General features: G+C 42.4%; 1 protein-coding gene across 1 annotated transcript; it reads left to right on the forward strand.

Annotated features, from left to right (window-relative positions):
- Positions 1 to 7511: 7511 nt before the first annotated feature.
- Positions 7512 to 25667, forward strand: tmem266 (transmembrane protein 266; the record flags this gene model as incomplete). Its single annotated transcript, XM_079163504.1, has 10 exons — positions 7512 to 7537; positions 7667 to 7855; positions 17475 to 17629; positions 19146 to 19219; positions 20177 to 20233; positions 20353 to 20491; positions 21189 to 21304; positions 22500 to 22692; positions 24871 to 24933; positions 25030 to 25667. The coding sequence occupies 10 exons, from the start codon at positions 7512 to 7514 to the stop codon at positions 25665 to 25667; spliced, it is 1650 nt and encodes a 549-aa protein (XP_079019630.1).
- Positions 25668 to 26717: the final 1050 nt, after the last annotated feature.

Consider the following 26717-nt stretch of genomic DNA (forward strand, 5'->3'; position numbering starts at 1 on the left):
CTCTTCTTCTTATTATCGGGCACATGGAGTCCCTGGTGTGATTGTGGGGGAAGCCCCGCAAGCACATTATGCCTCCCTCCGAAGATGTCGTTATCTCCCCGATTCAGTGACAGCCGTCGTCGTCTCCGCTGAAGGATGCTGCTTTCAGTCCGGAGTAGGTGTTTTCGTCGTGCGCTGTCTTCTGAGAGGCGATACGGGTGCTTGGCCAACGCACATTTCAGGGGAATCGCAGCCTACACACAGCAAGATCGGAGCTTCTCTCACACTGATCATCGTTGTCGGCGAGAAGGGAGATATTACCAACATCACTGCGAGGGCGAAGGAGTCACGACCACACTTAACACAATGTAGAAAACATACGAGGTTAGTGTGTCTTTTCTGTGTTTCTTTTCCAGCCAGCGTTGATTTAAAAGCGCGCTGGCTGGTTGATGCATTTGTGTTGGTTTTGAACAAGAATGAGACCGTGTGGCCTCTAAGCACAGTGGGGAAATGTTACAGCACCATAACTGTTAATGCAGCTACGACTTGGTGGGAAATGATTGCAAATACACTTTGATCGGGTGAATTGTAGAGAGCCATGGACAGAGATGGCCCACAGTGCTTGTTTTTGTGAAATAGAATAGTAAAAATTGTCTTCGTGGATAGCCACCTCCGCTGATGAATCACTTACTGTAGACCGTAATAAGTGGCAGCTCAACATGATGATTGTGAAGTTCAATCTCTCTGATACTGTGATTTACTCGTCTCCAGTAATACTTTGCTCTGCAGTAAATGACATCCAGAAACAGTCGTTGATGCCGCTTGCCTTTCGGTTCTCCTCACAGAAAGTCAAGCACCTTGTTCAGTGTTTTGGCTGTGTGACTTTCAGCTCATCTGATGGCCAGATCAATATCTTTTTTTCCTGAGTATAATGCAAGAGACCACATGTTTTGTGTGCTGCAGTGAAACAGTGTCACTCTCAGCCCTTGAATGACCTGGGCTGATTTATCCCGAGTAGCATTTAATCTGCTGTGCTTCACTACATTACTCTGCTGTGGTCTGCTGCGGCTGGGAATGCTGACTCCTCACCTCTCCATGTCATGAAGGCTTTCACTGTGGCTCTGTGTGTCACACACGCTTCTCCGAATCCATGAAATATTGTGTAAATCACGAAGGTGTGAACAATGATGCAAATATATAAGCATTGCAGTCATATATTCATCTCTTGTTGACAGCTGGTTCCAGTGTTCCTTTTACTTTGCAACACTGAGAACCGGGCTTGTTTTTTTTGTAATAATGGACATTATGAGATTTCCATGTCTGTTCCCTGCAAAGCAGCTGGAGTGGGCTTTCACTGAACGGACTTTGACATCAATGGCTCTCTATCCCGTGGCACAAAGAGCTAGCATCCTGCTGTACTTGCTATGCAAGAGGTGTGATGTTCCTCAGTCCCTGATTCACGGAGCGGAGCGTATATTGGAGGAGATTTCAAATCCTTTACAGTTTAGTGCTCCCCAGGAAAATAGTTGAACGTAGCTCAAGCTGAAGTTAGGACAGGGCGCCTTCAGGAACAGCATAAGCATAGATACTTCATTGATCATTTTGCATGCATTTGTGTTACACTGCATAACTGTATAGATATTTCAAGATTCTGAGATTAAATGCTCATCCTTGACCTTGGAAACAAAGGCAAAAAAAGCTGCTCTGAAGCTCACAATCATATCTCCCAATCTTGCTCAGCAGTTGGAGATTGCTCATAATTTGCTTCATGATTTCCTTTGTTCGTAGTAATCACACTGTTCTTTTATATTTTCTATAGGTGTGGTATGAGCCAGGTCTCTGCAGTGGTGAAATCACATTTCACACTTGGGGTCATTTAGTGTGGACGTCTATTTGCAGCAACAAGACCTCAACATGAGCAACCACCAGTGAGTATAACAACCGCCAGAGCCTTGTTTGAAACCGTGTGTGAGAGAGTGTGAAATCTTAAATCTCTATTTATGAACACGCAGTCTTATGCAAAGGGAATCTCAGCGTGGAAGGATACGATTAGCAGGATGGGACCTGCATATTCTCATGACCCTCATGCGAGTGGCTTCAGCGTAAAAGCGGAGCCTCTTCCAGCGTCCAGAGGGAGGAATTGGCTGGCCATCTCCAGTCTCCGCTGGCATCCCTTAGCATTCAGGAGGGACGTTCACTTGTCATCTTCTCTTATTAATAATTACTCTGTGTGTGGTCCTCCAGACAGACCCTGCATTCTGATGACAGCCACGGTTGGGGCTAAGAGAAGGGAAAAGAGGGAGCAGGGGGAAAGGAGTGGAGTATAGTGGAGTACAGTGAATGGAAAATGGGTTCAGTCAGCTGTATCTTTTTGGTTAAAGGCACAGGATGCTGCTTCCAAGTAGCTCTGTCCGGGCCTTAAACCAGCAGATTAGTGCAGTTGATTCCATTTGAAGAAGAATGTTGGTGCAAAACCTCTGTAACCAGATAATATAGAGGATGTGTTGAGTGGTTAGTGGTACAAAGGCATGATTTAATGCCGCTGAATTACAGTGACTCTCTGTGACAGATGGGAAACTCTCATGCAGAGAAAGGTCTTTGGAGTTATTTTCACCCCAGCTCTCTTGACTTGCTGCTGCTGTAAATCCCCTTTCTCTCTCTCTCTCTCTCTCTCTCTCTCTCTCTCTCTCTCTCTCTCTCTCTCTCTCTCTCTCTCTCTCTCTCCCTCTCTCTGAAGCCCTGTAGCATCTCTGCTGTGGAAACAGTGGGAGGCGGGATGGGGAAATTATTAGATGCTCAAACACAACAAATTAGAAGGGATTTATCTTGCATCTTTCACATATGTATTAAACAAATGTATTTATATCTGTATGTAGTTTATATTTTGTTTAAATAGTATACAAAGAAAGATGAGGTAGTGCTCTTCCTGTTTGTCCATTTTGGAGCTGTTTGTAAAAAACAACAACAAAGCAAACAGCACAGCCTTAAAGAGGGTCAGATTCACTGTAACTAACCTCTGCGTCACATGATCCAGTGTCCTGCTGCTCTTAATTTCCCTTTATAATGAAGGCCCCTAGGCAATCACTAGAATAAAGTCTGATAACAATTGTTGAATGTTAATTTCATTCAAATACATTTTTTGGCCTATAAGAGTCTTATTAACATATTTAGGCTATACTGTGTCCCGGTTTTAACATTTTATTGAGTGGAAGTTTCTAAATACATACATGTGTTAGGTATAATGTTATTTCCTCTTACTCAAACATAATATTGTCTTTTTGGAAAAGATTCCCTTTTTTGAGAGAATTCATAAAATCTGAAATTACTTTATTTAAAGAATAATTTTGGCAATATTCTATATATTTTTCTTATTGTAAACAAATCCCATGAAATGACCAAAACCAACATTTATCTGTTCCCATGAACAAATATTGTCTCTGTAGCTAAAACCTGATAGACTGTTGTGTATTTTTATTCCTCTGTGCCGTAGACCTCCGTTGTAAAAACTATTAAAAACACATTACTGAGCCGCGCTGTTGACAGGATGAAATGTTTCTCCATCATGATGAACCTGAGCACTGTAGTTTATTTTGAGTCATTAAATGTGTATTAATCCTATAGGCTGAAAATAGTCCCCAACAAATGCATCATTCCGACCAGTCTGATTAACTTTTGCAAAAAACAATGGTGCCATGCTGTTTTGGGAAATGACTTTGCCCCTTTTTTAATTCAAACTATGTATTTGTGACCTGTTTTTAAGACTTACCTTTTCAGTGGGAATTGATGAACTTGGGGCTGGGTGCCAAAGCAAGGGAGGGAAGTATTGAGAAACGGACGAACACATTGTTAGTCTGTGCTAGCCTTTTTAAAGGATTTTTTGGACAATAAGAAAAATATAGAATAATGAATAATAATACCCTTTAAAGTGTTACCGTGTGTCCATATCCAACATTACTTGAATGCTGCTGTTGGGATGTCTGCAGAGTAAATCTTAATAGTTCAGGCTTTACTTTCATTGAGGTGATACGGACATAAAACGACAGCTGAAGCATTTTCTCTATTAACAGCACAAAGAAAACACCAAAGACTAACAAAACACATTCACTCTTCATTGATGCAGTGGAATTGTGAACTGCCGTAATTTCCCCTTGGACTTTGAAAGAGCAGGCATTGCCTAAAAGATCTGATCTCACAAACGTACCAGTGTGTCGGAAGCTTTTGTCAGGGCTGCTGCTGGGAAATCTGGACGGTGCGCATACAAGTGATTTGGCACATTGGTTCCGCTTTCCTGGTCATATCAGGGCAGTGAATTGCTGTGCACCAAGTAGTAGCCAAGTGTCGGTATACAAACGTATTGGGTAAGAGAGAGCAGCTGGGATGTCGACAGCTGGCCAGAAATACCATGGCAGTGAGCGCTCAGAATGACAATGATACCGATGCCCTCTGCAAACCACCGGTTCATGCTGAGAAGGCACTTTAAAATCCACTGAAGGGACAGCAGCAGAGAATGTATTGCTCAGAATAGGTGATTTAAGATATAAAGTCACACGCATCAATCTCATATCACCTTGATAGAATAGCTATATACTGTTTATTGTTGTCCTGTGTTAGAATGCATCACATTATAATGAGCATAAGCTGTCGTCAATGTTTAGTTTGTCTTTATTAACAGTTATTTATCCAAAGAAAGTTGTATAGCTGCTCTGTATAGTCACACCTGAGTGCTGAAGGTTGAATGGCTGTGTGTAGGACATGTCAGCTATAGTTTTACAGCAATTGTAGGGAATTTGAGCGAAAGACCACTCCCACTCGCCAAAACTGCCTTTTACCCCAAAAGACTATTATCTGCCAATACAACACAGAGAAAAATTGGGTGCACATGTCAATCATTTCAAACTTGTCTTAACCACATATCAACAAGTTTGAAGGAAAATACTAAATAACATTACTTGAACACATTCATGAGGCATTTAAAAATGAAAAATAAAAAGATTAATTGAACATTGATTTTAGTCTAGTCTTAACTTTACATATTACTATGAACACACTCTATTATGAATAACAGTTAACACGGCCACATGCTACAGCCCTAAAAGTTAACATATTCCCTCCTGATGTATCTTAATTCTGCATTTGAACCTCCTTTTGTGTGCGCTGATGATAGCATTCAGAGTAAAAAGATATAATATAGTTTCACTTTCTGTTGAGTTCAGCAATATTGGACTTAAGTGGTATTTGAGTACCTTTCTCACAGACGGCAGCAAAAAAACAGAGGCTAGAATAGATTACAAGTGAGATTCATTTAAACTCCAGATCTATGGAACCACTGAGTATTGCAGAGAAGATATTCCTATTGAAAATGCTCGAGTGAAAAAAGGCGCTATTGTATGTATTGTCAAGAAATATGTTACTGAATTGAATTGAATCAGGTTACCAGTTAAAGTTGCTGTTTTTGTGAAGTACAGTATTATTACTATAATAGCTGTGCTGAATAGATGAAAAGTTGAGCTATAACCAGCTTCATCTTAGTATTTTTCACAATAATATACTATAGCATGTTAGGGCAGTTACAGCCTGACGTAGCTGTAAGAACAATACCATGTCAAATAAAACCAGACCAGCATTTAGTAACAATAGCTCGCGTGGAAACATATTCTTTGAGCCTTTTGGGCTTCATGATGAGACTTAGCTCTTATTCTATATGGGATATCTATACGAGATTTCCCCTCAAGCCATGCATGCTCTATGTTAACCTTTTTGCTTCCTCTTGGCGTTGCTAATATCACAGGCCTCTGAAAACATCACGGCCTTTAGCATGCTACATGGCTGTCCTTGCCTGCATTGTTGAAGGGACCATGGTGTTCAGATGTGAAGCCTCCACTCCCTCCCCAGGATGGCAACCAGCCACTCCACTGGGCTCTGCACATAATGGCTCCTGGCCCACTCTGTGATTGTCTGGAAATGTGATTTTGATGCACTGAACAGTTTGTGTGTGTCATGACGGATTAGCGTCCTTGTCGCGGTTGGTCAGAGGTGCCAAGTCCACAGATAACACTGGGTTTTGTGGCGTGCATGTAAATATATGGCCGTTTGACCTTCAGGCTAAACAACACATCTAGCAGGATGCGCATAGCAAAAAGAGGAAGGGCAAGGCATTTAATGTAGTGAGGACACAAGAAAAAGAGTTTGTGTTCCATCGTCCGATTGTGACATTTTAAGTTGATATAGTTCAAGTGATTCTTGGTTTTCTGTGAGAATAACAAAATAACCTTTCAAAAGAGTCCATTAGACCACTATTAGTCAAGAAGTAAGTCAGGAAAAAGACCTAGTTTCCTTTCCTGCCCTGCCTAAATTAACATTTAACAGGAAGGTGGGTCTGCTCAGTGATCTTTACTAACTGTCTCCTTCCACTCAGTTTCACCTCCAGCACAGAGGTTGTAGAATTCACCAAGCCAATGGCCTTTGTTCCCTCTGTCGCGTAATCAACGCCTTCCTCCACTGTTAAGCACTGGAGTTATTGATGTCTCCACACTGGCTGCACTGGGATAGCTGCCAAGCCGTTTGAGACTCCTGTTCCAAGGTGACTTCTCCTTGTCCGCTATTGGCTGAGCTTGAAGGATCATAGCCCTCACCACGCATTTCAGTTTCAGGACCTCAATGGCAGATAAAATGACACTTTTTCTGGTTCTGCGGAATATAACAAACCCCACAAAGAAAATACAGTGAATATATATAAATGGAAAAACAAAGCTGAAACAAGTTGGTTTTTGTGCAATATATTGATTTCCAGCAGCCATTGGTTTCCATTATTTTCATTATTCTGTCAAGTATAAACGTAGGTGAACCATCCGTGAAAACAGGCATGTCATTAGTCCATTTATTACCTGGTAAATCTGTCTTAAAATGCTGGAGAGTGAATGTTGTAAAATGAGTGTCAGTTTAAATGGCAACCAATTCTGAAATATCAGGTGTTGGAGGATCCTTCAGTACACACAGAGAGTTTTCAAAAAGGTAGCTGCTGGCAAAAAGGCAAGTGCATCAAATTCTTCCTTTTAATGATCATTCATCTCAAGCAAGTTTCAAGTTTGAGTTTCAGTCTGTAGTGATGAATAGCAATCATTCCAAACATCAATGGAGAATGTAAAGTAGACATGATTCGTCGTTTAAGTTGATACATTGTTAAATGTTAATATTTCCATATTTACTGTGGCTTGAGACTTCACTTCATAGTCTGCCTTCAGAAATGTAGATCAGCTTGTTATCACTTGCCAGGTAAATGTGCCCTTGTTGAGCGCGTCAGAAAACACCGCAAACAAGGAATTTCACACCATGTTTGTGTTTTCATTCATCAAAATTAAGCATAGTCCCAGTAGTTATTATCACACTCTGCTATCTGGAGCATTTCCCAAGTAGGTGCACTGGTTAATTCAAATTAACAGCACACTTCCGTACAACCTTGCACTGTACTGCCATTGCAGAAAAAAAAACAAGCTAAAGTATACAGAGTTAAACATGACACTCACAAATTATACATGACTCTGATGCTGCTCTGGTTGTGGTGTGTGTGTGTGTGTGTGTGTGTGTGTGTGTGTGTGTGTGTGTGTGTGTGTGTGTGTGTGTGTGTGTGTGTGTGTGTGTGTGTGTGTGTGTGTGTGTGTTTGTGTGTGTGTGTGTGTGTGTACCACAGTGCTCCTCCCAAGGCCGGAGCCTCGGAGCTGGAGGTGATCTCCCAGCAGGTGGAGGAGGACAACCAGTGCTTGGCGCCTGTCCAGCTGGTCAGCTTCTCCTACAGAGACTTGCCTTTGGCCGCCCTGGACATATCCCTCGCTGGATCCCAGCTCATCTCGAACCCAGACGAAGAGGACAACAGAGAGGGGTACGTCCCACAAATCCACCTCAACAGCACCCTTCACTTTATGTGGTTGCATGATAGTTTGACCGCAGTCAGTAAAACAAACTCTAGTTGTGAGAGGTTTTGGCTAGCCTGAAACAGCAACTTGAGTGTGGTTGTGTAGAAAAAGAGGGACTGCGTTCAAGGATTGTGAAGCTCATAAAAGTGAACTCTTTCGTCGTTTGAAGCATATCAAACATCAAACATTTTAAGGACGCTGATAAAATGAGTAGCATGATTATCAATGAAATCTTTCTATAATTAATTTATATACTAAAAAGCCCAAAATGTAATTACATATTGATTGATGTTCCTGATGTTGGCCATCATAGTTAAGAAGATACTAGAAATATGGTGTTGGGGATGTTGCGGGAAAGTGCTACATCCATAATTAAGGCAGAATCGCAATTACCACAATCTATAATCTACCCTGGCGGAGAAAAGCTCTGCCGTCCCTCTCCTATTGCTCGTTATTGCACATGGTAATTACACCTGGCGTATTGAATCACCCCTCATTTTATATTAGAGTCCGTGAGTCGAGGATATTTGGCAATGAATTTATTAGTGTCACCATGTTAAATGGACAATGCCTCCACTGATGTGTTCATTTCAGCTCAATGACACAGCAATTTCTCACTACCAGACAGGCTTCTGTTCATAATGTCGATTTCTGGCAGAAAACAAAGAGTGTTGTTAGCACCATAGCTTTCCTGAAATGTCAGAGCCCTGTGGCGGTGCTGTTTCTGTCCATGCGGCCTGCTTGTCCAGGGTTTGTGTTGTTTTCTTATCACCATGCTGCAGGCTCAGTACGCTCAGGATAGGACACGCCCCTGTTAGAGCACCCCTGTAGCAAGTGTCCGTGGCTCTCCACTCAGGAAGCGTGACTCACAACCCTTTGGCATGCTGTGATGCTGGAGTCCATGCAGAGAAAGTCGTCAAACAGCATAAGCTTAATTAGAGCATCCGCCATTTCGCCATCCAAGCCCCGGTGTGTCAGCTGACCATGTCCGGCTGGACTTCGCCTGGTCTGGCCCGGTCCGGGCCGATGTCTCTGTGGGACAGAGGGCAGGGACAGATGGGTCCTGTCCCAAACACCCACTCTCTCATAGTTCATAGCGTTCTCACTTCGTCTTGCTCACAAAAAGGGCAGAAAATGCGCACATAGCAATGCCACAGCAGAGGGGGCAGGATCTGGCATCCCAGCAAAATTATCATCACAGTGGGCACTCTCGTACAGCGCCATATGACACCCTGGTCACCTGGAATTTGGCATCTTGCAGTGGAAAAGTCATGCAGTGTCAAGACATGTCTCTGAGGGATTCATCAAGTCAACAAAGTGAATATTCTTTATCATGAGAAGTAAGTCGACATTCATTCTTAGCAGAGAAACGCCGTCCAGGAAGCAGACTAGTGAAAACAGCGTGCAATCTGACACCCAAGTGAGTGTTGCAGAATGCTCAATGAGCTTTTTAGATTGGAATTCAAGATGTTCAGGTCACAGGCATTCCAAGACATACCTGTCATCACGGTTTCATACACACATTCATCTTTTGTTGGAAGCGCTCTTGGAAAAAGCAACAGAGCCAGCTTGTCGCCACAGAATCTGGCTGCCTTTGTGACTCATGTGTGTAACATCAGAGGAATGACACAGCGGCCCTAATGGCAAGGCAATGAACTAACTGGTTTACTTTGCTCTGTAAACTATTTTGCTCTTGTTTATCTGAATTTGTCATCACGTAGACTCCTCTGCGTATACTGCAGGCTAATTTTAGCACTTTTGTAAATGATTGTGTACGAGAATCTATATCCACTTTATTTTTGTTGCAGTGACTTTGTGCATTTATTTTGATGATTAGCGGGTTTGTTTCCTCAAGCTACAATGACTTGCATTCCTGAGAAGGTTTCTCATATTTAGTTATTTCATTTTGTGGACGTGACTCTATCCTGTGGTTGTAGATATATGAGCAGGTGAGCACTGATTTCAGTTTGATCATAAATATAATCATTTTTTAGTTTGTAATGTTTATATTGACCTCTGGTCAGGGCTTTGGTTGGGATCTGGACATGGTGAAAGGAAAAGCATGAAGGTGAAAGGAATAGCTTTATACCAATGGTCAGCGATGGGATAAGTAAGAGATCATTACTAAATATTTCGATGGTGAGGCCTTGGTTTTATTTTGTTACTTATGGTTGTGAAAAAATGAGCTAAATAATACACACCAGAGGTGCGCATATAGTCTTGCATGGCAGCTCCTCATGGCTCTTTATCAGGAAGCGTGGGCGATTATGTAGGAGGTGAATGTTCTTGCGGTCTACAAGGGGCACACGCAGTCCTTGCAGATTCTATGCAGTAGTGAGCTGGATGGAAATATTAATAGATTTTGGCAGTAACATCTTCTCCAGAACTTGCTGGAAAGTCCAAGATTAGGGTAATTTCCCATCCACCTTTAATCACTTAAGTAGTATCTCATTTGTATCATTTAAAAGCTGTCTTTTTAAATAATGGGTAATGTTTTTGCAAACTGCAGAATATCAGCTTTTTAAGTGGATTTGAATGCTTTGTCATGTTGCTGTATTGACTGTAGCAACCTAACCAACATAATAGACCTAATGGACATGTAATTAGTGTTAGTGACAATAGCTGTTTGTGTGTGCGCAAAGCATAAACAAACTCACTCTTTTTGGACGTTACATAATGGAGTATGCATCTGTTTCATCTATTTCATCTGCCAAAAATTAGTTTTGTCACCAATATTGTCACCAATAACTCCCTTCTATGGCTTCCAGGGCTGCACGGTGGTGTGGTGGCTAGCACCCTGCAAGAGGGTTTGGGGTTCGATTCCCGGGCTAGACGGGCCTTCTGTGTGGAGTTTGCATGTTCTCCCCGTGGCAGCATGGGTTCTCTCCGGGTTCTCCGGCTTCCTCCCACAGTCCAAAGAGATGGAGTTTAGTTTAATTAATCTAAATTGCCCGTAGGTGTGGATGTGAGCGTAAAAGTGTGTCTGTCTCTGTATGTAAGCCCTTCCATAGTCTGGTGACATGGCCAGGATGTACCCGGCTTTTGCCCAATGTCAGCTGGGATCGGCTCCAGCCCGCGACCCTGAACAGGAAAAACTGTGAAAGATAATGGAAAAGATAATTGATGGAACTCCCTTCTTCAGTCATTTCAGAATATGTTGTGCATCACAGCATACTCGGAGGACTTGAATCATGATAAATCTGTGTTGTTGTTTTTTTATACACTGCCCTTGTAAATGCAATTCAATTTTACTGGTCTGAACAAAGTAGTAAGGTGCTGTGGTGAGATTTTCTTCCACCTTAATCATGACCGCACCTCCCTGCCTGGCCCCAGTCTCGAGACCCTGTGCTTCACATCCTGCAGTTCTCCTTGGTTATCATCTCCAGATCAGCCTGCTGCCCGCAGCAGCAGTAGCATATGCAGTTGATCTGCAGGGGCCAAGCTGAGAGGTGTGAGGCACTGCTGTAATGACATATGGTTCATATGGGTCAACCTGCTGCTTTGACTGGAGGGACAGGGGAGGTGGAGGAGATAAAGAGAAGGATGGAGGAAGGAAGACCCTCCTCAACACTTTCATTCACAAAGCTGCCGACTGCAGATCATAAGGAAACGGATCCATTTGAAGAGTGTCCTATCTGTTCATGTTGGACGGTATTGTGGGATTAACCCTGTGCCCCGTTGCATGGTGACAGCCACAGTTAGCTAATACGGTGTCTGGTGAAATGTTGGGTATTAGATAAGCAGTAGTGAGCCTAGAGTTACAGAGACATGACTGAACAGTACTCAGACTTCCCATATGAAATAACGTTCTAATCACTAAAATGCATTAATAAAGCAGTCAATATGCACATAATCACACCTAGGTTGACAATACTCAAGATTTAAGTGTAATGGAATAATAAATCTGTGTAGAAAATAGCACTGACGGACCTTTGCCAGAGTCTCGTATGAATCTTGGCAGCAGCAATATTTCATGGGGCTTTGAAACCACAGCTGTACTACCTGTTCTGTGTTGATGGATGTCAGAAAAAAGAACAGGCTTTTCTTCCCCCCCACCCCCCCGACTCTATTTCAAACCCAAAGAGGAACAGTCCTCTCCATCAAATTGGCTCTCTTGCCTGGCACCATGTGCGACACAATAGATGACATTTGAGTGCAGGGTTTGAGGGTTTGTTAATATTCACAGACATGCAAAGTGTGAGATTGCTTTTTAGGCTGAGAGCGAAGGAGATCAAGTGTCCTGGTGAAAACCCATTTATCAGGGACAGCTTGTCTGCTCTGCACATGGAGCCCCATCCATCTCCATTTGCTCAGTATCTGTGGCCCATTTCTCTGGCGAAGACCAGCTCAGAGTTCCCTTTGCTTTTGGTTGTACCATGGAGTTGGATGCAAGGAGTGCAGAGATGATAGCTGATTACGCTTGGAAACCAATGGAAAGGGCTGGTTATACTGGAAAGCTGCCTGTATTTTCAAAAGAAGTTAAAAAAAAGTGTACCTACTCACAGGGAATGCTAAAGCCTAAAATGTGTTTATAGCATCTGTAATCGATTTGGCCTTTTCATTTGATTTGTTAATTTACAGCAAAAGTGTCCCCAGGCGTGAGACTGTAAGAGATTAATAGCGATGAGACGTGGAAGTAAAATGTGCAATTGATTACCTATGATAACTTCACTTTGTTCAGAATATTTATTGCTTAGCTGGTTTTCCTCTCTCTGGGCTTCTTTGCCTCTTTTGGCGGTGATAACACAGATGACTCAGCAGTGGTTATACAGGAAAGGATTTAGGTGTTGTTACTTGGCGCTTGTCTTGATTTCTAAGCAATCTAGTCAGATGCCCCACCTATGCTTTCTCAGGAAACATGAGCTCTTGAGTGAGAAAAAATGCATATATCAGGGATTAAAAGAAATGCCTCTTTGAGATGTATAAAGTAAGTTAAGGAACAAGTCTAATGTTGAGCCTGAATGGGATGAAGCCCTTCAACCTCTGCTGTTCAATAGCCTGCAGGCGCACAGTTGTGGTCCATTTTCCCCTGCCTGAGCCTGCTGAGTTCAGCAGATTGGTGTGAATTGGTAGAAGTTTGTACTGGAGGAACCACAAGGCTATATAGCTATCAGTACAGAGAGAGAGTAATTCAACCGAAAACTTGAGTCAAGTAGTATCATTTTAAAATGCTGCCATAGTATTATCTGACATTGTCCCTTACAAATTCAAAGAGGATGTATTCAGTTTAAAAGCACTTCCCCAGTGTTGTTCTTTGCTAACAGTCAGAGAAGGATCATAGCTTTTCAACATAATGTATAAAATGAACAGAAGTACTATAAAAAAATATATTTCTGTTATCATTTTTGACGGCCTAACCTGGTGGGACCCTAGGGGCTCACAAGATGATAAGGGTTTACACATTCTATAAATATGTGTGTTGAATTTTTCGTACTTTCATCTATTCACGCCTCTAAAAATCCTTCAAATAAATCAATCTGATATATGTTTCGAGCATTAAGCGTCACATATAGACGCTGCTTCATTTTGAGGGGGGGCAAGGGACAAATAGGATGGGAACTACTGTATTGAGGTGACAAATTTGACAAAAAAGTACCTCTAAAAATCTTTTTCAACAAAAGTAAAAATTGTAGGTGTGCTTGAATAAACGAATGGATGGCCACAAAGCACAGTGAGAAGATGTCTAGGCCATGTAGAGATTTGTGTTTCGACTCATATTATGATTAATCATTTTGGAAGCAAATTTAATTGTGTGAGGGCTGCCACAGGTCTGTACCCTAATGTTCTGGAGTTTTTCACCGAGAAAATGTGCTCCGTTGTAAATGTGCAATCAAGACATCAATCAAGAGTTGCAATCAATTATTTAGAGGCCTTGCACAGCAGTGTCATTCAGAGCGACACTATTTTAGGCTTTCCTTTGCAAACATTCTGAGGGAGAGGTTGGTATTTGTAGCTGTTCGTTGCTTGTGTGTGTGTGTGTGTGTGTGTGTGTGTGTGTGTTTCAATCAATACCGCAGACGAGTTGATAGAGTCTTTGAGACTCATTACTTCTGAATGAATTTTTCCCTTTGCAGCACTTCTGTTTTCTCTCACTCAATCTCTTAACTCACAAACACACACACACACAAACAGAGCACCACCTCTCTGATTTAATTTCCATTTAACTAGTGTCTAATGAGTTTACATTGTATTTTATTGTGTCTCAATTACAGGAGACAGTTTAATGAAAGAGATGCACCTTGTGATAGGCTCCCCACCTCAGTGAGAGTTACTTAACTGGGGCTGGAGCCAAAGCTCTGTACCGTCTGTGTGAATGGGCCCCAACAGAGCGACCAGACACCTTCCTCTGCGCCAGTCACTCTGCCTGACGTCTCTGTCAGCTCTGTCGAGCCTGGCCATTCGGCTGCAAGGGCCCGCTGCTGCCGATGTCATGTACAGCATGCCTTCGCTTTCATCTGAGGCCACTATTGATCGGTCTCATGATCTAATCCCCTCGCTCTGCGCTGCTGTCGAGACCACTTCGATTTTCCCTCAGCACTGCAGCTGCTGGCCTGTTGGATGTCTTTATGAACCTGTCCACAACACATGCCACCTTAAATCTCTCATTTCCTCCACACATTGCTCTTAACAGTGTGTGGGTGTGTGTGTGTGCGCGCCTATGTATGCAGGCATGCGTGCGTGTGATGTTTGCCTGTGCACACACATATTTGTGCATTACCCTAAAGGTATTGCCTATTTGATCCGCGCATACCGTGACCCTGGGAGAGAGTGAGGGGATGTCCTTCCTTGACTTGCTCCACCACTGAAGCGGCCTCACTTTCTCATAAATACGTCAGGTCCTCAGCATTCAAAGTTTAAAGTGATTTTCCTAAAATTAAGTTTTCGAGCATGGAGTAATCCATCACTGCCATTTACTCTGCTTCCAGACAGGGTTTTTCTTTACAGGTTTATTAAATTAATACCTTTTCTGCCTTGCTTTTGGAAGAGGTCTGAATGAATTATTCCACACAGTATGAGTTGAATCCTGCTTTTCAGTCCTGGAGGTAAGTGAGGTGTCTCTTGGAGTGTGTGCTACTCGTTCCGTCTTCTAAATAATGGTCCATAAATGTGCGATGACTGTGTGTTATAGGCGTATATTTAGGTAAATGTTTCTTTTTCTTGGCTCTCCTCCACTGGCAGATGGGGTTTGACATTGTTCCTTGGGAACAAATCGGTGCTTTTGGAGTCTCCATGGTATCTGCTAATGATACCATTACCCTCCACCACCTCGTGGTTGCAGGTGTTGAGCCCCTAATCTGTTGGCATTGGCTGGTACTGAGGGTTGCTGCACCGGTTAGCCTCTGGGAGAGCGTTGACAAAACATGGGCAAGCTCCAGCCTCTCTGCTAACCTTGGTGAAGGATGGAGATGATGTGTAGCTTTGCTGCAGCCGAGGTTAACGGTTAACTTTTATTACATTTTAGTATTATTTTTAGAAATGTGGCCATGATTCCTGCTCACCAAAGTCATTTGTAAGAAACCAGAATGTAGAGTGCGCAAAATGTCAATGATAACCCCTCATAGTACAAGTACAGTTGGTCACAGTTGCAAAAGTCCCTTATATTTGCTAACTTGGGAGTCATACCTCGTACCTGACCGTTAGTATTTCATGCCTGTTTGGACCTCTTGTCAATCAATGTTGCCACGTACACAAATCTTAGCAATTAACTTGGTGAGTGCAAAACTGTTGTCATTTTGGCCATCATTCCTATTTGTATTGCTAACCAAGAGGATGAGGCCAAAATTACGACAAATAAGGCCGAAGTTAATAAAGTGGAATTATCCTTTAACTCAATCTGCATCTTTCTCTGTTCTTTATTTCTCATTCTTCCTTCTCCAACTCCCCCTCCTTCCTCCCTGGCTCTCTCTCCAGTTAACTTTTGGGAGAGTCCCAATGCCTTTGAACCAGCTGCACCCTGCTTCCTCTCTGTGTTTGCCTTCTTCATATTGAACTGAACCAAGAGGAGAGTAGAATAAATTGCATCCTCTTTTGTCCTCTGACAGACGTTGCCAGTAGCTTTCCTCCTATGGGGGACAGGTCACAACAGATAGCTTTTCTCAGTGTTGCCTCAGAGAAAGGACAGCAACCCAACACACACACCTTCCCTTTTCTGCGTCTGGTTTTCTAAGAGTACATCTGAGTAGCGTGTGCGTGGAATGCAGAGTTGTGACAGGAAGGGAAAGCCCTATGTGCCTCCTGGAAATGTGTCATTATTTATTGACCATAAATCCCCCGGAGTCTCAGTCAGTCAGTTTCTGTTTCTGATTGGTGGAACTTGAAGGGGAGAGTTGGTATGGATTTAAGGCAGGTAAGACACTCACATCTTCAGAACCAATGCACCTGGACAAGGAGCCGGCACAAGAGGGACACAAGGACACTCCAAACTAATGGAAAATACATAGCAATGTGGAGGAAGGTGTATAAAGCAGTCGCTGCTTAACCAGTGGGATAAAAGATACATTCTAGGTTCAGGAATTATGAGTGATGGTCTCTCAACAGCCAGCCAGGCAGGTGCGACTACACCCTCCAGATGGTGCACATGCAGCCCCACTGCCATGCCAGGATAATTACATCATGCGGTCAGCCAGCCAGCCAGCCAGCCAGCCAGCCAGCCAGCTATTCAGTCCTCCAGAGCTACAACAAGAGTAGAGCCAGTGAGCTAACTACCAGCCTGGTTGTTAGCTAAACAGTTGCACCAGATGGGCAACCTGGACAGTTTTCACTCAGAGAGCTGTCCTGTCGCCCAGTGATGCAACAAGGAGGGGAATTAAACACAGGAAACTCTAAACTCTAAACTTTATTATAAGGTTATGGTTGTGTATCATGTCAAAATAAATCTAAAGACCACGGAGTCAGGTATCACCTCCTCTATAGATGTTCTGATATTTCAATAATTTAATCTATTAGTGCTTTATACACACAAGCATGTTCAGATAGGAAGAAAATAAAATATTTAATGCTCAAATTTGGATTACGAACATGTAATCCGTTTCCAAAAATAGGCAAACAAAAACGGATGGCTGTAACAGTAAGACGACTACACTGCTCGGTGATGTCCAAAAGGAGAGCTTTACGGGGAAGTGGAGGGTTGCAGGAAAGGTTAGAATAAACGGTGTTATGAGGAGGTGAGGAAAGGGGGGGGGGGAATTATATCATGAATTCATATGAATTATGTCATATAAATCATCTCAGTGACATGTATTTATGCTTCCCATCAAATTTAAGAGAGTGAATTAATTTTAGCGTGCATGCTCTGAATTTGTATGCAGAATAGTGCCCTCTGCTGAGAAATATTTAGAAGAATATTGACTGATAGGAAATAGAGCAAAGTCAAGGTTGAATACACTTCATGATTTGTGTATCTTGACGTTTCTTGTGTTTTATTGATTTGACCTTGCATGCCGCCTGTCAGACGCGCACTCTGTACCAGTATTACATTTTGAAATAACACCGCAACAAGACCCACCATTTATCGTTGCACACACAGCTCCTCTAACCACATTTTCTTCCCCTCTCTGTCTCTCCCCCCCCCCCCCCCCTGGTCAGGTCGAACTGGCTAAAGCCATGCTGTGGGCGAAGGGCAGCGCTGTGGCAGGTCTGCCTGCTGTCGGCGGGCTTCAACTGTTTCCTGGTGGCCTGTGTCATTCTGGTGGTGGTGCTGCTAACCCTGGAGCTGCTCATAGACATCAAGCTGTTGCAGTGTGAGTGGTAGAAAAGAGTGTAAAGTCACCTGAGATTATCAATATAATAAGGAAGTGGTTTTGGGGAGGCTTGTAACACTCATTGTGTACAGTCCTGGTTTGCTATAGCATTTTGGAAGAGGGAGAGAAATGGACTACTCAGCAATATTATTTATTAATTACTATACAAAGGCATTGGGCCAATGCATTGACTCAAGATCTACAGCATGACAAAGGAGTATGTTTACTAGAACTTGAATTTGCACAAAAACTGCAGATAGATCTTGTACTCTTAATATTGTTTGACTGAGCTGCAGTTTGAATAGAACTTTATCGGTTCACAAAGCTATAAAGCAAAGAATGAAAAAACTGAAAAAGTAACGAAATATTTTTCCCAGTGCGACAAAAAGGTGAAGGTCTTTCTTTAATTATGTATAGGCACCATTTACCTGCAGCTGACGATGTAATGCAGGTAACAGCTGTTACCAATATACTCAGCATACAGACACCCGCCTTTTCTGACAAGCCTTTTTGTTAGTGCAGATCATCATAATCGCGTGTGTATATTTGTATGTATATTTATGTGTGTGTGTGTGTGTGTGTGTGTGTGTGTGTGTGTGTGTGTGTGTGTGTGTGTGTGTGTGTGTGTGTGTGTGTGTGTGTGTGTGTGACCAAATAACACAAATAGATGTACACAGAACACGTATGTGAGCATGTGCAAAAGGTCTACGTTTAACTGTATAATTAGTTTGTGTCACTGATGATCTATCCTGGGACCTGAGGCTCTGATCAATCACGATCTGGGGAATATAATTCTCCTTTTAGTATTCCACAGTTAACACAAAACGTCAAGTGGTCAAAAAACCACTATGACTCATGTCACCCCAGTATTGCCTTCATCTACATCATCTGGTATGGTGAAGACATCCTCATTTATTATAAGTGGAAGGTTAGGGGTCATACCTGTTTGATGTCACGGAGCTGAGATGTCGCTCCGGCAGGATCCAAATGCATGTTCCCCTGTGACGGACTGACTGACTGACTAGACAGGCAAGACAAAGGAAAAGTAAGACAAATTTGTGAAGGGAGATTAGAAGACAAAGAAATCAGGAAATACAGAGTTGGCTGGTGGAAGAATGCGGGGAGGACTTGAGGAAGATGAATAGACTAATAGACAGATCACTGAACACGGCAAACGCAGACAGATGGGGGGAGAGGTAAAGCGTGAAGAGAAATGCCTCAGCTGACAGCCGAGTGCTGTTTCAGGCTGTCCACAATTAGCCTGATGAATTGACAGGAAGATACAGACACATGCATGCACAGTATGTGTTGAATTGCTTCACGCCTCCGTCATTTATGTATGTGTGTGTGTATGAATGTGCTCATTTTTTTTCCACTTTACCGCAACTTGTCAGTGTTACGCAGCAGGTAAAGTCTGTTAGAAATACCAACAAAAAACAAAACATACATCTTTCACCACTTAATGTCACAGAAACTTTCCTTAAAAATAACCAGTTATTCTGTTTTATTCCTACAGTTAATAATGCATTCCACTTTGCCAGCATCATCCACTGGATCAGCCTGGCTATTCTCTCTGTGTTCTTCACTGAGGTGAGTCTCTATCTTCCCCTTGTTCAACACAAGCACAGTCTCGCTTACGGCTGATGCAGCAGCCTGTCGATTAATGCTATGTTGTGCAGTATGTGGGGCCAGTGAGGTACAGTGACAGATCCTCATTAGAATACTAACAACACCATGAAACGCCCCGTGTCCTCTGTCACAGCGTGATTAGATTTTGATTAGTAGAGGTGAACTTGTGTACGACTCTATTAAAAGTGTACTGAACAGAAGTGAATACAAAATCACATCAGTATACTGAAAAAATGTAAACTGTTGTTAATGCTTCTGGTCCTTCTGGGGTTGTTCGATTGATACGCAGCACAAACACTTTAAAATGCAGATGGAGCTTTTCTGTTCTGCTAGTTTTAAATAATTTCCAGGCCTCAGGTGCGCCGTATTGATTACCATTTTCTTTACATTCAGCCACATTTGTCTTAGTTCCCTACACTTGACCACCCCACTGCTAACTTTTGTGTAGCTGGAGTTTTACTTATCAATAAAAGCAGCCTCCCCCCAGCCATTCCCAGCCCCAGTGACACATTGAATGAGTAGAAACAGCAGGGAGGAGGATTTCTGCTTCAGTGCAACCTTGAATATCTGAAACGAGGAAGGAGGGTACGGGATGGTAGAGGAGGAACAGCGACAAAGAGAGAGTTGTTTGCTCTCTGCAGCCCCTGCTGCATCAGCAGAAGGAGCTAAATGCAGTGCCTCTAATTGTTTGGTTGAAATCCTATCGCGCTGCCTGTGATGTGCATGAATATGATGTCATTGATGAATTACCAGTGGAGGGATGAAAGAAGTCTGAATCGCAATTGCAAATGCCTCTTACTGGGACTGTCAGGTTAATTATTGAAAATTACTACCCAGTATGCTCAGCCTACATCATCCAGTCTCACCCTGTGTGTAACCTGCTCTCTGTCTCCATCGCTGTCCCTCTGTCTGTCTCAGACGGTGTTCAGGATCGTGGTGTTGGGGATATGGGATTACATAGAGAACAAAGTAGAGGTAAGCTCCCATGGGTACCATTAGTCCTGTCCTTTCTCTGCAGTGTCATTCCCTCAATGTCATACCGCTGTGGAAGCTACAGACATAACAGCAGCTGTGTGTGTGTGTGTGTTTATCAGGTGTTTGATGGAGCTGTCATCGTCCTCTCTCTGGCCCCCATGGTGGCCTCCACAGTGGCCAATGGCCCCAGCAGCCCCTGGGACGCTATCGGTCTCATCATCACACTGCGCATCTGGAGGGTCAAGAGGATCATTGATGGTGAGGCTGGGAGTGACTGATGTCCTTTGTATCCTGTCCTTTACTGTCAGGTCACAGAGATAGATAGTGCAGTGTGCTCTCTGCGGTATCGGCTACATTCAATATTGAGGTTGTTTGCTCAATTATTTGTTGGTCTTTTTTCTTTTTCTTTTTTTTACCAGGTAGTACATCGTCTGTCGTCATGAACCCATGGTTCGAAGCTCAAACAACAGATTATTTGTATCATATAGGTGCACACAGAGTATTTTATTTATTAGGAGGAATGCTTTTTGAACAGTGTTGCTCCCCCTTGTGGTTTTTGAATATAGTACAGTACGTGTTCAAAGGGATGATACATTGTGGTGAACACAATGCAATAAAACACCGCCATAAACTACTGCTTTAAAGTCTCACAATAGTAGCATTGTTTGCAGCATCCATTGTGCTGTTGTTTTGTCCACCTTGTGTACAATATGTTAGTCAAAGTCCTTTGTCATGTGCCAGTGAATGTGGCAGACCTTTGATTAAACAAGACAGTAGTTGACTTTGATATTTAGAAAACGTGTGTGCAATAATACACTATGTGCAAGATCCACTTTTGGAGGGGGAATGAATGAATGAAGTCAATGTAAGGTTCAGTTGAAATTAAGATTGAAAAACACAAGATTACCTGTTTCTTTAGAAGGAAAACTGACTATAATATAACCTTATGTTTTAGCCTACGTGCTGCAAGTGAAGGTGGAGATGGAGATGGAGATCCAGCAGTATGAGAAGGCCAAGGCGGTGAGGGATGAACAGCTGGACCGTCTCACCCAGATCTGCCAGGAACAGGCAGTATGTCCTCTTATCTTTCTCATATCTTCTACCTTACAGCCGAGATGGGGACTCACACTTAAGTCACACACACACACACAGTGACTTGAGACTTTAATTGGACTTGCCCCTCAAAGAATTGAGACTCGACTTGGATTTGTAACTTGGACTTGTCAGAATCTCTGGATGTGAGCGGCCAGAGGGATGTGTTAAGATACAGTCAATTATAAGCTGTCATTAGTTGGAGACTCCCTGTAATTATATAATAAGGTTGTACTATCTCCTGTTATTGAAAAATAGGTTATGGCTATTATTACATCCCTAATAATGTTAATAATAATAATGCTTAATTATAAACAATATTTACCTTGAGTGACATTACTCTATATCCATTTTTAGGGCCAAAATACAGTTATTAACTTTAAAATATATATATATTTTTTATATTGCACTGTTTAAAGTGATCATATACCAAAGAACTATTCAATACTGATACCATGTGCAATGGATAAAGGAGTGGTGATAATACAATACATGCTTTGAATTCCTTAGATATGGCTATACAATGCTCTAAGCAGACCAGATGGTATGCAGCAGATGGTATTACCTTCTTTGCAACCATTAGATACTTGAGACAACTCAGATTTGCATTTCTGCCTTGAAGTCTACAATGTATAGCTGCATGTAATCAGCAGAGGGCAGCAAAGCACTATGCAAGAACAAGTAAGTACTTAAAAGGGCATAAAAGAGGCCTACAAAACGTATCCTATTTTATCACTATAATACATTTACAGAAGTCTTGTGGGTATCGGATAGCCAGCACTGTGCATTATCTCAAAGCAATCTATTGACTACTTCATAATTTGATAATGATAGTTCTAATATTGTTAGTAGGTCATATGAGTAAGCTGAAGAATGACTTTATAACTGAACTTTATAAGTATGACTGCAAGTGCATCCACTGAGTGCTCTATATTTCTCAAATGTCTGCCCAGAGGAGAACAGTCTCTACTGTACGTCCAAGCGCAGAAGCTCACTGTACTGTATATGTAAATTTGAACAAGCAATATAGCAACATATTACAGCAAATATAATGCTCGGACAATAGTAGATGGAACTTTAGTGAGTAGAATATACAGTTCTGTGTGTGGTTACTGCGTGTTGTTACTTTCAGGAGTTTTTTGAGGTCATCCGATTTGTCTTTCTTTCGTTCTAGTTTGAAATCAGGCAGCTGAGGGCCCACCTGGCCCAGCAGGACCTAGATCTGGTAGCAGAGCGTGAAGCAGCCATGCAGATCCACCACATGTGGGGTAAACAGAGCAACAGTTTCCAGGAGGTGGACGGACTGGCCTCTGGGGCCTCAGAGCATCACGGGCCAGCTAAAGCAAGAGAGCCTGGGGGGCCTGCAGGTAACCATCTGGAACACCCAACTTCATTGTATTACAGGCTATCAAAGACCTCTCTGCGCCATGAGGGGAGACCTAAGCAGTACTTTCTATAGTGCGTCATGTCCGCACATAGAGGAGGGTTGATTGCAGACACTCCCCAGTCTCGTGAGCCTTCCCAGATAAGGGGTGGCTGAAATGGTAGAGAAGTTGGCTCATGCTGGAAGGTTGGATAAAAAATGAAAATAAAATAATATTCCTCATATAATATGTCATAAAAAGTCAAAGTATAGTATGTAATAAAAAGTCATAGTTTAGTCTGTCAAAAAGAAGTCATAGTATATGTCATAAAAAAGGTAACAGTATTGTATATCATAACACATTGCAACACCCCTAATGTACATTGATGATATATTTCCCAATAATGAAAGTACTCATTATAGTCCATTTTATTAAATGACTCATTATAGTCCATATAATCAATTCATTACATACCATGTAACCAAAGTACTTATTACATACAAAGTTGCAGGTTTCAATTCTTCAGGCGTTTTTGGAGGATGAGATAAGAAATCCTTCCTCATCCTAAACAGCAACACTGATCAGTCAGAAATAACACAATGCTAATAACTAACATGTATGTAGTGTTGTTTCACTAGACCTGCATGGTTGTTGAAAGTAAGAGAGAAAACTAAATTAGCACAACATATCCCTGCAAAAACCAGACACCTCTGCAAATAGCAAACAACCCGTTGCTCTGAAGCTCCATGCTGGGCTGCAGGACAGTGAATAATAGTTGGTGTCCTCTTGTCAAAAGCATTTGTCTCATCAAATCAAAATGCTGGTGCCACACCTAGATGGACTATAAACTGTTCATACACTGACAGGTCATGACTTATAGGACTTCAAGCAGCAAAGCGCTGTCAGTGCAGGTGATGCTCAAAACAGTGAGGCTTTTGCTTTTTCAATTCATAAATCATAGTGCGACCTGCCATACATCTGAGCCACGGTGTTTCTAGTCAGACATCCTTTTAACTGGTGCTGCTCCTCATATATTGTACATGTACTCATGTGGTATTGATCATCTGGAGATGGTCCCTGTCACTGTTCAGGCTAAACAATGTGGCCCCTCATGGGATAAATCATTCAAATTAATATGTGAAACCCCAACACAATTGAATGTAAGCCATCCAACAGTGCTGTGGGACCTTGACTTGCACTTAAAGGAAACACAAGGACTGATTTAGGATCTGGGGACCACATCCTCAATAAGAGTTTCTCAGTAATGCTTAAGCAATTTGTTTTATTGTAATGATTGATTAGTTATCTTAAGTTATTTATCAAGCAAACATAGAAACGTTTTCTAATTTTACCTTTTTGTAATATGTGGAGTTTCTGCTTTATGTGATTTAAAAAAGAATAACTTTGGGTTTTGCACTGTTGGTTGGACGAAACACACAATTTTATTATTCCTATATTTAGGTACCATGAGCTTTCTAGACAAAATGTTACTTTAAGTAATAATAATAACTTTATTTATATAGCACCTTTAAGAACAGAGTTCACAAAGTGCTTTGACAGTCAAAGCAGCAAAGACAAGGCAATAATAACAGAAAGCTCAGTGAGACCATTGGATACGTTAAAAATAAACTAAGAAATTAATGAAATAAAATAAGTCCCCCTATTCAGTAATTGTAAGCGGTATACAAACATGTAATAAATTGTTCATAATAAATGATGAATGTAGTTCTAAGCAGATGTACAGTCTGTTTACGCCTTTTTAAAGATATAGTATTTGTCAGCAATTACAACTTCTCATAATAAGATAGAAAGTAGAAATGTATATTATTACACCTGTGTTTTATTATATTATTCATTATCTGTTTACACATCAACCTCCACTTATGGGGGCCCACAGGAGGATATATACTTGTTAATTAACATATCTGCTTACAACTAAAGTATATTGTGTTATAAACAATTCATTAAGTAAATACCAAACTAAAGGACTTATAGTAATGTTGCCCCTTTTGATTGTCTAACTATAACCAACTTGTAAGGATTCTGGATCATTTTTAAAGTTTCTGATTGCTCATTGGACTGTGAAACACTACCAATGATTAACTTTCAAATTAACACTGGATTCAGTTTCATTGTGTCCGAGACAAATAACAACAAGTGTCTATTTTGAATCCTCTTCAGGTCACCACGGTCAGGATGACATGAACAACTACATCAGCCAGTACTACAGTGAGGCAAGCAGCGGTGAGCACCGACACCATCCTGCTTCCCTCTTTTCCACAGGTCCTTGTAGCGCCACAACGTTTTCACGGCCCTGTGCATTGTGTTCTGTTCTTGTAGATATGGGGATCCCGGACCCTGCACGAGTCATCACCACAGCAGCCATAGATGTGCACCTGCCTAACAACCCCAGCCAGCTTCCCTCCTCTTTGGTGAGTGTAGACGCGGCGTCGTCCAGTCGCTTGCGGCGCACCGGCAGCTCCGTCAGCGAAGCGTCCACCACCACGGTGTCCCGCAGCAGCTTCAGCATCCGGCAGCACAGCATCAGTAGCCACACGCTGGGCTCCACCACGGATTGCAGCTCTACGGTGCGCGAGGCCTCCACCTCCACAGATTACAGCGACCAACGCTGCTACCCTCCGCCGTACAGCAGCCCTCTGGCCCTGGGCGCTCAGCAACGTGGCAGTCCCAGCGCTGTGATGCAGGAGCTGCTCTCCTCTCTTTCTGAGAATACCTGTCTCACCCCGAAGGGCCTAGACCCCGTCAACCTTAAACCACCCAGCCCAGCGGGTTCCACCAAAACCAGCCCCGAGCTGGAGCACAGGGTCAACATCTACAACAAGAGGAACCAGGAGAGCAGAGTCGGGCTGCACTCCAAGCCTCTCATCCATCTGCAGGGCAGAGAGCCTCTTCTAGAGGAGAAGTACAGGATGATGGAGCCAGTGGACATGCCGGTCAACCGTCTGTCAGAGACATAAGACTCACTTCACAGGACTCGCTCTACTAAACTCTGGTGTTGTTGGGAGTCACTGGCACATAAACGGTGTCCCGTCATCCTCTTTGTACTGTTGGGACTGAGAGGATGAACTTGCCAGAGCAGCACAAAAAACAGAGGGCATGAAGACTGGAGAATGTGTTATCAGGCAGCACTTATCAGGAATTGACACTCACAAAAAACACTTTTTTGAGTTTTATGAAAAATGTTACCAAAAGAAACCAGCAACAGGGCTTGAGCCCTAAGATTTTCAGAAAACTAGTTTGCGCAGAAGAAGAAAAAAGAAAATCTGGCTTTTTATATATCAAGTTGTGGTTTGATTTGTAGGAAGTGGAAGCAGTGAGGGGATGGTGCTGAGGGCTTAGTTCCTTTGATGCACTTTGTAGGAGTTGGAGATGAACAGATGAGATCATGAGGGCCACAAACCGAATCAAACTTTCCACAAGCTACAAGTTCTGGATATATCACATGTGCAGGTGTGTCTGCTGTTTAGATGGTCAGTTTAGTGTCTCCAAACTCACAAGCAGTCCTCTTTGATGGGACTGCTGCAGGGTACATTGGATCAGTCGCAACTTCTTTCTAATCTTTGTCTTTCTATATTAGCAATGTTGACATTTGTATCTTAATTCTATGAGTAGAAGGAGTGTGGCAGACTTTTGACTGGTGGATGATTCAGAGTTTTTATCCAGGTGCCCCCGACTAGAATCTGACCAAACCCAGCTGACTCAGTGTTTACTGAGATTTTGCAAACTACAGTATGTCCCACACATACCAAATTATGATATATCATTCGGGTCTAAAATATGTTTTTATGATTTAAATGTTGAGAAGCTGTGTATATATATTTCAGAATGGGTTTATCACAGCCACACTTAGTGAGGGACTTGAAGTGGAGCCACACTAAAATGTCAAAAAGAAAAATATAGCATGAACCTTGAAGATTTGCCTCTTATTGAAACCAACCCTGTTTGTTGTTCTGTTGACAGACATTTTCTATCTTGATCGTGGAAAGAGGGCATTGCAAAATGAATCC

Source organism: Pholis gunnellus (genome assembly GCF_910591455.1).
Source record: "Pholis gunnellus genome assembly, chromosome: 7".
Lineage (NCBI taxonomy): Eukaryota > Metazoa > Chordata > Actinopteri > Perciformes > Pholidae > Pholis > Pholis gunnellus.